The sequence below is a fragment of the Humulus lupulus genome, chromosome 9 (genome assembly GCF_963169125.1).
Source record: "Humulus lupulus chromosome 9, drHumLupu1.1, whole genome shotgun sequence".
NCBI classification, from domain to species: domain Eukaryota; kingdom Viridiplantae; phylum Streptophyta; class Magnoliopsida; order Rosales; family Cannabaceae; genus Humulus; species Humulus lupulus.
The window spans coordinates 145,705,932-145,722,747 of record NC_084801.1 but is presented as its reverse complement, the minus strand read 5'-3'; the positions used below and the strand labels follow the sequence as shown (position 1 = coordinate 145,722,747).

At 36.0% G+C, this 16,816-nt stretch overlaps 1 protein-coding gene across 1 annotated transcript; it reads right to left on the bottom strand.

Annotated features, from left to right (window-relative positions):
* Positions 1 to 661: 661 nt before the first annotated feature.
* Positions 662 to 1,087, bottom strand: LOC133800140 (uncharacterized). The gene has a single exon (XM_062238105.1). The coding sequence runs from the start codon at positions 1,085 to 1,087 to the stop codon at positions 662 to 664; it is 426 nt and encodes a 141-aa protein (XP_062094089.1).
* Between the last annotated feature and the right edge of the window lie 15,729 nt (positions 1,088 to 16,816).

Below are 16,816 nucleotides of genomic sequence, written 5' to 3'. Positions count from 1 at the left end.
CATTTAACTCAACTAAACATGCATCCTTATCATATATACACACAAATCCACATATAAGCATATTAAATCACTTATTGCCCCCCAGGCACACTAATCAAGGCCCTAAGCCCGATTAGCAAATTTGGGTCGTTACAACACTGGCTAGAAATGCTTGGCAACTGCTATTTATTAATCATTGAGCTTTGAGAGCTGAGACTATTGGTATGCGAGTTTGGGAAATTTCTCCTTCGAAGGTGAATTTTTCTCCGCCTTCTATTTGAAAGTTGACTGTCTTACCCTTACAGTCTATCGTTGCCCCATGTTTTGCTAACCAGTCCATGCTTAATATTACATCATAATCCTTAAGGTCTAACTCGATCAAATCTACTGGTAATTCTCTTCTTTCGATTCTAACTGCAACGCTACGTACCCCTCTACTAGATAGCATTCTTTCCCCTGATGGTAACTTTGTGACAAAATTATCTCTAAAAAGTCTGCATGGTTTATCTAAGCTATCAATCATATTCATAGAGACAAAAGAATGTGTAGCTTCTGAATCGAATAAAACATTGCATAATTTACTAGAGATAGTGACCTGACCTGTTACAATTGTATTATTGGTTTCTGCTTCACCTCTAGTAAGAGTGGAAACTCTGGCTGGCACAAGCTTGTCGTCTTTCTTCTAGCCCTTCAACTTTGGGCATTCCTTTTTAATGTGCCCTTCTTGTCCACAATCAAAGCAACCTTTGGTCTTGTATATACACTCCTCTAAATTCTTCCTATTGCAAGTAGGGCACTTGGGATATTCCTCATAGGGTTTCTTATTCCCATTACTTTCTGATTCACTCTTACCCTTCTTGTCGGCCCTTTGATTTTGACCACCGTCATGTTTTCGTTTGTGGTCGATCTGTTCATTGTTATTCTTCTTGGCATCCCTTTTGGCCGTGCTTTCCTTCCAAATTCTTTCTTCTGCCTGCTCAGCTTCCAAGGCTACCTCTAATGTTTCTGCATAAGTTTTAATTCCCCGTATCATCTTTACCTCACTGGCTATCATAGGTTTTAGTCCCTCCACAAATCTTTGAATTCTTAGCGTCTCAGCGGGTACCATGTCCGTCGCGAACTTAGCCAGCCTATCAAACTTCTTGGCATACTCTGTCACATTCAAATTCCCTTAAGTAGGCACGATGAATTTGTCCACCCTTGTGGCTCGAATCATAGGACTGTAATACTTCTTGTTGAACACTTAGATAAACTCATCCCATGTTATAATGTTCACATCTCGAGTCTGCTTCACTATATCCCACCAGATGCGAGAGTCTTTCTTTAGTAAACTCGAAGCACATGGGACTCAGTCCTTGTTACCCAATCACATATGTTCTAAAATGGATTCTACCGAGCGAAACCATTCTTCTGCTTCTATTGGGTCAGATCCGTTGTCAAATTTTGACGGTTGCTGCTTTCTACAGCGTTCATACACTGCCTCGTAGCGAGGTTCTGCCAACTGTAATAGTTGTGTTACGGGAATGACTTGTTGTGCCACTTGTTTTTGTTGTCCTTGTTTTATTTGGAACTCTTCTTCCCTTCTTCTTAGCTCTGCCCTAAGACGGGCATTTCCTCTTTCCAAATTTTCTTGAGCAGCAACAACTACCGGTTCTTCCGCTGCATTGCGTGCTTCTGGCACTTCCGGGCCTGCTGGAAATTCTTCATATATGGGGGTGGCAGCTACTCCTCTTCCTCGCCCTCTTCCCCTTCCTCGGCCTCTTCCCTGACCATTTAGTCTTTCAGATCTTCTTGGTTCCTGCTCCATATTTCATTTCTGTTTCCCCAAAAGAGAAAAATTGTAAAAGCTAAGACAAACAAAACAAGTAGAGATTAGCCTATTGTACTACTACCTATTAGGTCCATCTATCTATTAAAAATGACCCTATTACAATTAAGTCCAACTCGGGTAAATGGGCCTTAACAATTGAATCTTCCATGGAGGAGGGTTGAGTTCAGTATATTGTATCCACTACTAAGGCCCCCTAACTTTCACTTGAACCCAAAAGATAGGAATTTGAACCCTTGATTTATTAATTATTATTCATTTTAATTAGATCCAATCTAATAATGCAAAGAAAATGGGCCTTCACAAATAGGCTAACACATAAGAGAGGAATTTAAACTTTACACTTTCAATTGAATCCAAAATTCTTAACACTTACTAAACAATGAAGCAAAATAAAACAAAATAACATGTTTTATTAAAATAAAAATTTATTTACAAACTAGTGAAAAATTTCTAAAAATAACATAAAATAAAATTTAACGATGTGTTCTTACATTCGTCTAATCCTCCACATTGGATCCTTCTTCTAGCATATCCTGAGTGAAGTCCTCATGATCCTCTTGAGTGTAGATAAACCTTGAAATTAAAGGAACTTGATTAAGAAATTCTTCCCTAAGGTTGTCTGATAACTGATGAACCCTTTCTCCTATTTCTCCATTTGGTAATATAATATCCTCGAATATTTTAAAATTTCGTGCAAACCTATCCATAAATAAGTTATATTTATCTTTAATAGGTACATTATTATCAAATAAAACTTCATTCCATGCTATCTTTAAGCTTGGTTCTGCTAATGGTAGTTTGAATGAGTGCATGAGAACTATGAACTTCTCATGTGATTTTAAAAGGGTTGTATGACTATCAATAATATTTTCTATTTCCGTGTGAATTCGATTGATTCTAAGAAACACTCTCTCGAACTCATTCTCATACTCAGGGTCTGGTATTCTTCTTATAGCTTTAACTTTTCTAATCACACTTGAGTCCATTGAGCTAAATTATGAAAATAACACTAGAAAAGCATTACAGACATATTTAAAAAATTGTGTATACTTATTTAGTAGCGAGTTGGTCCTTTGTAGTTGTCATGTGTATATTGTGAGAACGTTCAGGACCAATATAGCCATGGCTCTGATACCATCTGTAACGCCCTAATTTCTCATAAATTATCGAGAACACAGGGTTGGATCATAAACATAAACATTGCTCATTTATTGAATAAAAATTTAAATAAGTAAATGGATCCATTGTTTTACAAAAATAAAACAATTGTCTTTATCATACTAAAATGGGCAACATTAAATAAAACTTTAAAGAAACATGCTTAAAAAAAATAGGCCTGCTTAATCATCCTTGACTATATGGTCCCCAAGAGTACATCATGAAGCTCCTAGGTCCCACTTGCCACCGACCTTTCTATCTTTAATTGCCTGAATCAACAACATCATAAGGGGTGAGCTTCTAAGCCTAGTAAGGAAAATAAAAACAATGGTCAATCATATAATCATATAATCAAACATATCATAAATTTCACAAGAGTTATAACAAAACTTATTTATACTAATCATACAACATCATAAAACCCTAGGTCATAACATAGCCTAAGTCATTATCATAAATTACAATCTAAATAATAGTTCATAGTCATAAATCATAGGTCCTAATAATAGGTCAAAGGTCACAATCATAAGTCATAATAATAATTGATAGGTCATAATAACAAGGAAAATATAATAGAAAGATAAGTGCTTATACAAGGGTGGCAATTAAGCCTCAGACATAAGTTTGTCATCTACCGGACATCAACTTAGGTCTGTCATAAAATTTTGGCAATCGAGCCTACTAAATGTAAGTCCGTCATACATCATTGGACACCTTAGGTCACACCACACTTATTCCTTTATTGTACCTAAAATGTTAAGTCATACAAAACATAAACTAGGTCATAAACTAAACTACCGAATTTTCCTGACCAAATTTGGGATATTGGAGACAAGTGCAGGATCAGGAAATCCTAAAACCAAACATTAAAAACCATAAGTTCTCTAGAAAAAGAAGATGAAGATAAGATCTAAACAATTGGAATAATGACTTACCAAAAACCTTAAGTTTTAAAGAAATCGAGCACCTAACTATTATAACGAGTTAGGATTGAACTAAAAGAAAATAATAAGAAGAATGGAAATGGACTAAACCTGAAGTTAAGAGTACCTTAGATAGCTTAGAGCTTCGATCTATACCTCAAACACCGAAATCACACAATAGCATACTTCCCAAGTGTTAAGAAAAGCTTAGATTCATAAGCTTTAACCCCCAAACTCTAGTGTATCTGTCTAGAACGAAAATAACAGCTTGGAGGTTCTGAAAAGTGTTTGAAAGATGATGAAAATGGCCGAGTGAAAGGTCCTATTTATAGAGTTCAAGGAGTGAGACTAACTCTCATTTCAATGAAGAAATAAATTATTAAAAATAACATTTTTCGCTCAACAAATGCCCAGAACTCGGTCAAAATCGTTCCAGAACAAGTCCAAGCTTTTGAGGGCAGTTTCTAGCTTCAGATTTCACAGATTTTCAAAAGTGACCACAAGAGCCGATATATCGCCTACACTATATTCCTGAGGATCTGTGGTTTTGTTCATGCAAAGTCGACGTGTTTTGCCGTAAAAGCATAGGCGATATATCGACTTATACTGATATACTAAATCACGTTTTTGCACATTTTAAGCACACTAAAAGTTTGTTTAAACTAATTTGAATGAGTAATACGAGATCCTAACATCTGAGGGGACGTTATAAACTTCCTAGACTTATCCTTGATTATTTTATTCATCTAAAATCCTTAAATCCTTAATAAACACACATGTGACAAATGCCACATTCTTAATTATTCTATCTAAACTTTAGGATAGAATAGATAATATTCTAGGACCATCTACATTAATCAAACCTTATGATAAAATCAATATTTCTAAACTATAGGCTAAACTTTATAAAAACCATAACTGACTCTATGAGTTTCTAACTAATTCCCCGCTTTGAACCAATATCCACGAAAACTAAAATACTACAGCTTAAGATAATACTATCTAACTACGTAAAATTCTGAGGCGCTACAGGCACTTGGAGAAATTGTAACCCAATTTTTTTTTGCATGAAAACGTACATTATAATTATAACAGGCTTCCCGCCAATATTCAAAAAATTCTAAATAATTTACGGTGGTGAAATTAGAGTTCAAACAGTTAGTTGCACACGTACCTAATTTTTTTATACGAGTGAAAAATAGACTATTTGAACTTTGATTTCGACACTATAAATTATTCAGAATTTCCTAAAAATTGGTAGGATGCATACTATAACTTTCATGTACACTGTCATATAAAAAATTGGGTTATGATTTCTCAAAATACTGAAAATAAAAAATGCCCCTACAGTAAGGAAAAAAGTAATGCTCCTACCTAAAAACTCCCCATATATATACTGAAAAACTTTCTTTTTGCATTTATTTTCTTTGATTTAATAAAATTTAAACCATTCTGGCTATTCAGGTGTCAATGTTGGGACATGGGTGCATGAGTGTACATTCAATGATTTATACTACTTTTATCTTCCCTTGACAGTTCTATTTTTTCTCAATTGGAAAGCCTTAGGATTAGGTTTCATCTAATTGTGAGTAAGAGTTAGGCTCAATTATATTTATTATAAGTCAAATGTCTAATGAGTAGAAAGATTTTAACAACATATTAGACTTTCAATAAATTCATTATATATTATACCTACAACAAAGGCTGATCTTTAAGAATATATAGGAGTTAAAAAAAATAACATATTACAGTCATTCATTATTCCTCTTCAGAAAAATAAAATTATTGTCTAGACAGTGAGTAGGTACCACAAAGAAAAGACTTAAATGACTGGTATTTGAATGATATGGAGCAAACACGCTGATATATTGTAATGACTATCTATTATTGACTTTAACCAAATAGCGAGAAAGTGATTTAATCCAAACATTGATAGGCTTTTTAATAGTCAGAAAGTATTTATTTCTTTTCCAAAGTATTGATAGACTGGTGCTAAGCCATTCACATAAAGATGCAAGAGTTTGTGGAAATATGGAGAAAGGAGAGCGAAAAAGAGGCAATAAAAAGATTTATTATTATTTTTTACAATTTTTTTGTCTTATTTTATATTTTAAAAGAAATGTTACGCTAGAAATCATCAATTATTTAATTTAGGAGGAAGATATGTTGTGTAACGTCCCAAAATTCCAAATAAGGCTTAGTGCCTTGATTTAGGGGCCAAGAGAACATTATTGGAATATTATGTGCTTATATGTAAATTAATTGAATATTTATGTGATTATGTAAATTGCATGAGTTATATAGGATTTTATGACTGATTATGCATGCTTAAGTGTATTAAATATGTGAAACAAGTCCGCTTTTATTTAAAGGCGAATATTTGTAATTTTGATCCGTTGAGGGTCTAATTGTGATTATATGATTGAAACCACATTATTATGTGGATATATTTGAGATATTCAGTAGGAGTCGGTCCTTTCGAGCAAGATAGCGGTTTAGTCACAATAGGGGACTTATACTCAGCTCGGGGTTAGCCAAGGGGTATTTCTATAATTTGGTGAGTTACCAGGATTCATTAGAGTATGAGTCATATTTTGGGGAAAATAGTGATATTCCGAGTTTGGTGAAATTAATTGGGTTTATAAGTATAGTGTGAGACGGGAGTGTGAATGACATCTTTGCCCTTTGGGCTTAAAGGAAAGGACTTACTTGGCAGGGGCCGTTTGGTCATTTTAAGGCCATTATGTTAGACATGCCAAACTGAGGAGTTTACTCAGAAAAACAGACTCTCTCTCCCTCCCTCTATCATTTTCTCTCTCTCTCTCTCTCTCTCTCTCTCTCTCTCTCTCTCTATCACTCTATGTTCTCCTTGTGTTTAGAAGAAATTTTGAATTTTTAAGAAGATTTGGGGCAAGTTGGAAGTTGTTAAAGCTTAAGGAGTATAACTGGATTTGAATCCTATCAGAGGTAAGTCAATTATTTGAGTTTTGGTTTTGTTTTTATACTTTTTGAATGTTTTATTGAATTCTAAAGTTTAAAAGAGTTTTGATTGAGTTTAAGGTTTGCTTTGATGTTTCTGAGCTGCTAAGACTATTATTATGGTTGAAACTGGTTAAAATCATGTTTTTGGATGACTTTTGGGAGGTTGGCGATTATGAAAATCGATGGAAATTTGAGTTCGCAAGGACACGCTGTGACCCTGTTTTTGGGATGCCATGACCTGAGAGAGAAGGAGGTGCCTCGAACCGCCTTGGCGTCGCAACACTAGGTGGGTTGCATTATGGAGCATACCCTGTGGTTTTGGGCTCTCTAACTTGTTGCACCGCGGCCCTTGGTGAGGGGCGTCACAACTCTAATTGGTGAAAAATTAGAAATCAGGTTTTAGGTTATAGGAACCCGAACCTATGGGCTCAGGAATAGTTCTACTACTCAGGTTAGTAGAATTCAGGGTCCTGGAGCCTAGGACTTGGTACAGAAGCCTTTATTAGTTCATTTCCTTATAATTATTCCTTGATATGGTTGTGACTAGGGTGAACCGTTAGGCTTGGGAGAAAAGGACCATACTCGGAGTCGTCATACACTCAGGACTTGAGGTAAGAAAACTACACCCAGTCTGTGTTTAGGGTTTGGCCCGATATAGAACATGATTATAACCATGTTTAGGATGCTCTGTTAAGCATGTTGATTGCGCTGTGCTTACCAGTGTTAATTAATGACTACTTATCTGTATATTTGATTGAAAGGCTCGACTTATAAGTCAAGGGTTATCTCTTATATCTGATTGAAGGGCTTGCCTTATAAGTCAAGGGTTATCTATGATATCTAATTGAAAGGCTTGATTTATAAGTCGAGAGTTTATCGATTATATTCGACTGAAAAGCTCGGCTTATAAGTCGAGGATCTATATATGATATATGATTAAAAGTTTGACTTATTAGTCGAGGATAGATCTGGTTAAAAGGCTTGACTTATAAGTCAAGGGTTTACAAGGCTCGACTTATAAGTTGAGGGTTTACAAGGATCAGCTTATTAGTCGAGGGTTCACAAGGCACGACTTATAAGTCAAGGGTTTAGCGACTTAGCTTATAAGTCGAGGATTGAAAGGCTCAACTTATGAATTGAGGATGGCAATAACATGCTGAACACTGACCGAAATGGTTAAGCAAAAGTGGAATCATGATATACGCTTGAACAACTCTATGGCTGCCTGAACTAATAAGCACTAGGTACGCTTGGCCAGCCCTAAGGCTAGTTATACAAGGGATTAGGAAATGGGCCCTAGCGTGGCTTTATAGTTACTTATCTGAAATGATTGCATGCATGAGTAGGGTTATTACTGCTAGACATGCTAATTATAATTATGTGATCTAATGAATTACTGCTTATGCATATGATTATGTTTTCTTGCTTAGCCTTGGCTCACATGTGCTAAATGGTGCAGGTAAAGGAAAAGAAAAGTTGGACCAGCCATGAGTTGGAGAGCTCCAGGGGCAGGGTGTACATATTTGGCCTGCTCGATCGCCACGATCGAGATTATCAGTTGGAACTATGGTTGGACCCTGATTTTGCCGCTTAGGTCGGCTTTTGTATTCATTTTGAGTTTGTAACAATTTTAAACTTTGTTGGGATCCCATGTATTACTCAATTTTTTTTCATGAAATGGTTGACTTTTGGCCGAAATTTTTAGTACCTAAACCTGTGGTTAGTTTCAATTACACATTTTAAGTCCAAATGACTCATTTAGTGAGTTAAGCACTATTTAATTACATAGTGTAACAACTTGGTATCAGAGCGGGTTAGTTTTAAGGGTTCCTGAAGATTAGCTAGGCATGTACACTTGCCGCTGAGGCCAAGCTCGACTCAGGGTTCGGGAACTATTAATGTGAATATGTTTTAATCTACCTATTTGATATATGAATGACTTATTTGCATGCTTGTGTAGGAAGCATGAGTTATACTGATAGGGCCTGTCCCTTGATTACTGTGTGAATGATAAAGGTCATGCTTATTAGCACCACTGCTACTATGAATATGGAAGAAATGCTTATTAGCACTGTGATTTATTTATAACTGCTAAGTGCGTGCTTGTTAGCACTAGTGTTGCTTCTGAAAGCTAGAAAATGCTTATTATCTTTGTTATATGCATATGAATATTAAGAACGTGCTTATTAGCGCCTTCATTGAGCATGAATATGAATTGACTTGCTTATTAGCATGATTGATGTATGTGTAAGCTATTAAACTGCTTATTAGCATTGTTATTGCATGTGTATACTTATTCGTTCCGTCTTGGACCGTGGGGTGGTGCTGGGCACCGTTATTATTGCCTGATGTACCAAGGCATCGATTGCAGATAGACTTGGAAGTATGCTTCCAGGGCAATCAAATGAACTAATTGGCACTGGAATTCAGGTTAGAGACAACAACCATGGTCAGAACCCTTCGCCATATCATAAGAACTTGCAATAGGTGCTTGCTGACATGCAAGCAAGATTACAGAGGAAGGAAGAAGAGATCCGCCTACTGAGACAACAGTAGGTTCCAGTAGGGAACACATTTGTTACACCTGTTGTGGTACCAATATTACAACAACAGCCGAGGTCTGCGAACATGTGGGAGCCTCTTTATGAGCACTTCAAGAAGTAGCACCCTCCTACCTTTGAAGGAGAGCCAGATCCACTGTGAGCTGAGCAGTGGATGGGTATGACCACCTCCATCCTGGACTTTATGGGGGTGGCAGGTAATGACAGAGTGGCCTGTGCCACATTTATGTTTCAGGAGGACGCCTGAATTTGGTGGGAAGTGGTGTCCCAGAACAGAGATGTGAAGACTCTGAACTGGGAAGAGTTCAGAGGGTTGTTTAACAAAAAAATACTATAACGATGCAGTTAAAGCTGCAAAGGCAAATTTGTTTAGTAATCTGGTGCAGGGCACCATGACTGTTACAAAGTACGCTCTCAAATTTCATAGGTTGACTTAGTTCGCTTCAGAATTGGTACCAACATATGTGATAAGAAAGGAGAGAATTATTCGAGGGCTAAATGTTATGATAACCCAGGATGTTAAGATTACTTAAGTACCTGGAGTGGCGACTTATGCTCAGGTAGTGGAGAAGGCCTTACCGATGAGGGCCCTGGAAACAAGAACCGGCTCGAGAACACGGCCAGAAGGGACACCAGGAGGGTGGGACCTCACTTTACTGGATCTAGTAGGGGTGGAGGCCCTAGTAACAAGAAGAGGAAGACTCCAGACACTATTACAGTTATAGGTCCAGACAGGAGGCCATGAGGTATACAAGTTGGCCGCTAGGGTGGCAATGAGAGATGGAGTACTTATCCAGAATGTGCCAGATGCATGAGACGTCATCTGGGAGAGTTCCAAAAGAAGGCCTGCTTTTTATGTGGTACAATTAAGCACCTTAAGAAGGATTTCCCTATTGGTATTAAAAGAGCAAATCAAAGATACGCATCGAGGAATTGGAATTTTTTTAATAATTATTAATGCCAGCCAAGATCATACATATATATATTAAATCACATACAATCAGATTAGAGATTACTTCTTGTAGCCTATAAAGTGTCCTCGAATCTTTTTGTATAAAATCAACGATCTTCCTATCCAAGCTCTGAAAGCTCACACCATGATCTTCCAAACCAATCCTCAAACACACAAGGACGTGTGTGGGCACGTAGGATTCAGAATGTTGATTTATGACTCTCTAGATGTATTCAACACATGAGATCTAGAGAGGTTTGATAGAGAGAAGAGGAATTAAATAGTTTTCAGGTTTAGGAAAACTATTGCTTCTGTTTCAGAAAGAGAGTCTGGCAGTCTATGAAAAACAATCACTTGAAAAGTATCACTTCTTTTTAGTTTTATCCAGATAATTAACTAATTTAAATAATCTTGATTTTATTAAAATAAAACTGACCAATTATAACCTTATTTAATTATTTAATTTAAATAATTTAAAAAGAATAATTAAATAAAAAATTATCTGCAATTTAAAATTCAAATCCCAGGGATAGGAAATCCTTGTGTGTGGCGCCACATAGAGTTGTAAATACGGGCCGATCTTTCTAGCACGGCACGAAACCGACACGAGCACGACATGACACGAAAAAATATGGGCTTGGACCAGGCACGACACGAATTGAAATTAGTATGGCACGACATGGGCCTGAGCACTACACAGCACAACAAGCCTGAAGGCACGACACGTAAACACGACACAATAAAAAGCCCGATATTTTGACATTAATAATGATAATAAATTTTTATTTGTCAATTATCGATAAATTAAAATGATAATAAAAGTCTATTATTTTTCTCAATGTTTATATTTTTATAATTATATTAATTTATTTTAATATTTGTGAGTTAAATTATTTAGCATTTATTAGTAGGTATTCAAATTCTAATAATTATCTTTGATATAATTTTTGTGTAAAGTATTGTTAAAAAATATATAAAAATATCTAAAACTATAATTTAAACAAAGAAATGTATTTGGATTGGTGGTGAGTCCATTGATTGTTATAGAGGTGGTGGAGGGTTAAATTCCCCATCTTCACATTTTTTGGCAATAATAAAATGGGCCTAAAAGTGGGCCCAAATAAGAAAAGTGGGTCGGCCCGACACTGCACGACATGGGCCAGGCCCATGGGCCGTGCTGGACTTACTCTTTCAAATATGGGCCTGGCCTGGCACAAATTGAATATGGGCCTAGCCTAGCTCAGCCCAAATTATTCGGAGGCACGAAAATGTGGGCCAAGCCGGCCCACATTTACAGCTCTAGCGCCACACTCACTCTACAGAGTGTGTCGACCACGTCATTAGGGTTCTCCCTAATTTTCTCATTTGTTTATTTTAATATTAAAGACAATATATTTATCCCAAAATAAATATCAGTAAATTCAAAATTAACTTTATCTTAAAATATCTGTTTTAAATGAATAAATAAATATCTTATTATAAATAAGATAATTATTAATCTCTCTTTATATATTAATTCAAACAAGATTGATATTTATTTTAACCTATAGTTTTTCAAAATAAAAACTATATAGTTAAATAATTAATTAATTAATAATTAATCAATTGCCCATAACTATCACATAATTATTTCATTGCCCTGGAAAATTAATTCATTTGCAATTAATTCATTCTCTCTACAAATCTTTCTTTTGACATCCATACCATTGACAGTGTAGGACAGCAGTGATCTAGGGACCATGGACCTATAATATGAAGCTCCAACGAACTAGATTATTAATTAAACATTTTAATCCAATAATCCTATTTATTAATTCCATGATTACTCCACTAAAAATATGGAATTGCACTCTAAGTATTTATAGAATTATATTTACATTTTCTCTTGTAGTCCATTGATATAATCAATAAATGTAGTTCTGCCCTCTATTTATTGGTTCATTAATTAGAGTTGGTCAAGATTATCGTTTTACCCTTCTAATTACCTCTTGATCCTTAAGTACCATTAAATCACTAACGAATAATTAATCTATAATCAAATTATAGATTTGAGCTCAATAGCTATTCAGTTCCAGAATTAACCCTTATGGGAACCAATATTCGATCCGTTAGGAAAATATGGATTCCATTATTGTAATTTATGTTCCCAGCCATTCATGATATTGAATCTCCAAAACAAAAGTCATTAGCCTCATTATACTAAGAAACCTTAACGAGTAAATCAAAAGATCCAATAAACACAAACACGAGTTCATGAATACTCAGGATTTAGACTGATCTACAAATGATCATCTGTTATGATAAGAATCAAATCTTTATGTCAAACTAAAAGTTTATAAAGATAATTAATTCTAATCAGTCATGTCATATATAATCTCTATTATATACAACACCTTTACTAAGATGTTTATCCACATCGATAATCCGAATCTAGAACACTTGCATCCCGTATGCTTAGTAAACCGCACTAGTAACCATTCATTAAATACTTCATACTTTAATATGTTACTGACTATTTTATTCATTATATATGATTTTAATTCTCTCGTACTAAGACAATATCATATTTTCATGAATGAATAATGAATTGTCTTGATATTATCATATAATTAATTTAAACAGTAATTATAATATTCAAATATAATAAAATTTTTCTTTTTATTTAATTCAATAAAATGTATTTACATGCTTTTAGGACATTAATCCTAACATGCCCAAGGGTGAAGAAGGAAGAACCAAAGAAGGCAGACAACTTGGGCGTTCACACTGACACAGTCAAAGGCTGAGGCTCGACCCTCAGTATTGACAGGTCAACTCTCTAGTGCCAACACTTCTTATTGATTATGGGGCTACACATTCCTTTGTATCTAGTAGAGTGATTGATAGGTTGTGTAGACCATGTATTATGCAGTGGGATTTGGGACTTTATTGCCTATTGGGGATCTGGTAGTCTATAGAAGATGGGTCAGATCATTACCGGTCGAGGTGGATAGGAGAGAGTTATCAATAGATTTGATCAAGCTGGTCATGGAGGACTTTGATATGATTCTGGGTATGGATTAACAAGCCAAGTATGGGGAAACCATACACTGTAATATAAAGATGGGAACCTTTGAACCTAAGGGTGAGGACCCATTCGTATTTGTGGGAACTGTGCATGAACCCCATATTCCTATAATATCAGCATTGAGAGCTAGAGACCTATTGCGAGGTGGTTGCATATGATGCCTAGCTAGTGTGGTAGATACCACTAGGGTTGTGCCAGTTGGACCCGAGGAGACCAGGTTAGTTGATGAGTTTCTGGATGTATTCCCAAAACATTTATCAAGGTTGCTGCCCCACAAAGAGATAGAATTCATCATTGAACTGGCACCGGAGACAGAGCCAGTGTCTAGGGCACCATACAAGATGGCTCCAGCAGAATTGAAGGAACTGAAGGTTCGGTTACAAGAGTTATTGGACTTGGGGTTTATCAGGACCAATTTTTCACCATGGGGTGTGCCCGTTCTATTTGTAAAGAAGAAAGATGGTTCTCTAAGGATGTGTATTGATTACAGAGAGCTGGACAAGCTAACTATCAAGAACATGTATCCACTGTGAAGGATCGATGATTTGTTTGATCAGCTACAGGGCAAGACTATTTTCAAAGATTGATCCTTGATCTGGTTATCACCAGATGAGGATCAAATATGAGGACATTTTGAAGATGACCTTTCGTACCAGGTATGGACATTATGAGATCTTAGTCATGTCGTTTGCATTGACTAACACCTCGATAGCCTTTATGGATATGATGAACAGAGTGTTCAAGGAATACTTGGACAAGTTTGTGATAGTCTTCATCGACGATATCCTGGTTTATTCTCAGACAGAGGTAGAGCATGAGTAACACCACTAGTTGGTATTGCAGAGGTTGAGGGAGCATAGATTGTATGCAAAGTTCCAGAAGTGTGAGTTTTGGCTATCTCAGGTTGTTGGAAATTGCATTTAACATGATCTTTATTTATTTTCATGTAATTTACATATTATCAAACAAACATGTAAACTCCTAGAACATGCTCCTATGAAATTGATACAAAATAGGGTTAAGTATAGAAACTAACATATACGTAGTGGAATTGGAACAACTCATTCCTTTAATCTCTCTAACCCTTGATTCCTTTCTGTAGTAGAGTATTATCAAGAGATTGAACTAGATCAACAACACAGTCTTCCTTACCAAGCCTTTGATCAACCTAGAACTAGTGCGGGCTAGTTGTCAACACATGAGATATAGATCTAGAAGAGATAGTGGCTAAGAAAGGATTAGATTGTCTAGGTTTTCACTTACCCAATGAATCAACTAAGACTGACATGTGAAAATCCTAGATATCATATTCCTTATATAGACAACCTAATGGGTTTTATTTAAATTTAAATTTAAAATAATAAACAAAAAGATAAAAGCCTTGGGCTCCCACACATGGACTTAGTCTCAATCTCTTTGTTTTCTCTAAATCTCATATTTCTGTAAAATTTTCCAAAATTGACCTAGTCAACTTTAAAAATTATCATTGATAATTAAATCAATTAATTGAGACATTCTAGATGATTTACTCAAAGGTGATGCGAGGACCATGGATTCATGAAAACAAGCTCCAATAAGTTACCATGAATTTATTTAGAAATAATTTCACTATCTTATTAATTCCTTGTGACTCCACTATACACTCGGAATTGAACTCTTGAATTCATAGAATGTATTTTCCAAAACATAATATTTTATCCATTGTTATAACCATTACATTCAGTCAATCCTCTATTGATGACTTACTAACGAGTTGGGTGAAAATTATCATTTTACCCCTCATCAGTATTTTATCATTAACTCCCACTAAGTTCCTTATAAATGATATTTCTGTGAACTTAATCACAAAAATGAGATCTCAATCATTTAACCTTTTGAACAATGAAATTAAGGAAATTATCTTTTCACTTCTCATACAAAAGTTATAGATTTCATATCTATGAATAATACTCCCACTCAATTACACTAGTAAATCTCCAAGATGTAAGTATGTGCTAGACCGTAGGGTAAGCTGGTAACGAACAAGTCAAAAGATTTAAATAATATAATTAGCAGAATAGTATCACTCAGAATTAAGATCGACTTGACCTATTGTCAACATTGAGACATTGTTTAGATTCGATAACAAAGATACTTATTTATCTATCAATAATCAATATTGTTCCTAGTCCGATGTAACTGTTACACCCAGATTTCGAGACCAGAAATTATGACCTTGAAAGCTGGACTTGTCAAGTATGAGCTTGAGATATATGAAATACATGTTTATGGTCCAGTTGTAAAACCTCCGAAGTAAGATGGAAATCTCGAAGACATGTAACCTCGAGATTCTTTCTAGGCTTGAAAGGGCATAGCATCGGGGTACGTCCGTTATCGAGTGCCTTCGAATTGATTAGTCCGAGCTTAAAAAGTACAGGCTCGAATGTGACAGCCTCGATGGTATTTATCTGCCCCGAGCAGGTCTTGGAATAAGATGGCCAGTTCGTAACATGACCGTAAGCCTTGACTGACACGATGCTAGTTGCCGACCTCGGAGATTCGATGAGTCATCTGATGTAACGCGTTTTGTATGTTTAAATATATTTATTGTTGTAACATCCCAACATTAAAGGGATATTAACAAGTTTGTTATCCGTTTCCGGGTCTTCAGGGGACGTTTCCTTGTATATAGGAGTTACAACATTTAATGTAATTACTTGAATTTATATGCAGAGTATCTTCCTGAAATATGTGGGAACGAACTTTGTAACCTCTCTATAAATAGAGAGGTAATGATCACTTGTAAGGGGCGGATCATCTGATATCTTGAGAGAAAACTCTGGGTAATTCATCTCTGAAGGATTTCCAGAAAACTCCAAGTCTTAATAACATAGACTTGTGGATTAGGAAAATTTAACTACTGAACCACGTAAAAACCTTACTGTTCCACTATATTATTCATTCGCACTGTAGTTCATATTGTTTAATTTCTCTACAATTTAAGTTGATGAAAAAGCAGCGTCAATAGTTTGGTGCTTTCATTGAGAGCATTAAGCAATACGAATCTGAGTCCAGTCAGTCGAAGAAGCCTCCTTAATCATCTATGGTCACGAATGATCCTAATATTCCTGAAGAAGAAGTTAGCTATCCGCGACGCCCTGGGAAACAGCCGATGATGAATCCGGACCCAGAGGAGAGAAGTGGATCCTCTGATTCTCGAGGACCACCTGCACCACCGGCCCCTGGGGACGATGAGGACATGTACTATAACCCTGAGCGATATGTCCCCATTGTGGAACTTGAAAACCGTCAGTTGCGAAAGCAGTTGGCGGAGGCCAAAAAGCTTAACGAGGAGCTAGCTAGATTGGCTGCTGAGGCGTAAGC

What these genes read in the sequence shown, in the direction of transcription:
- LOC133800140 (XM_062238105.1), bottom strand. Translation starts at nt 1,087, where the DNA reads ATGGTACCCGCTGAGACGCTAAGAATTCAAAGATTTGTGGAGGGACTA.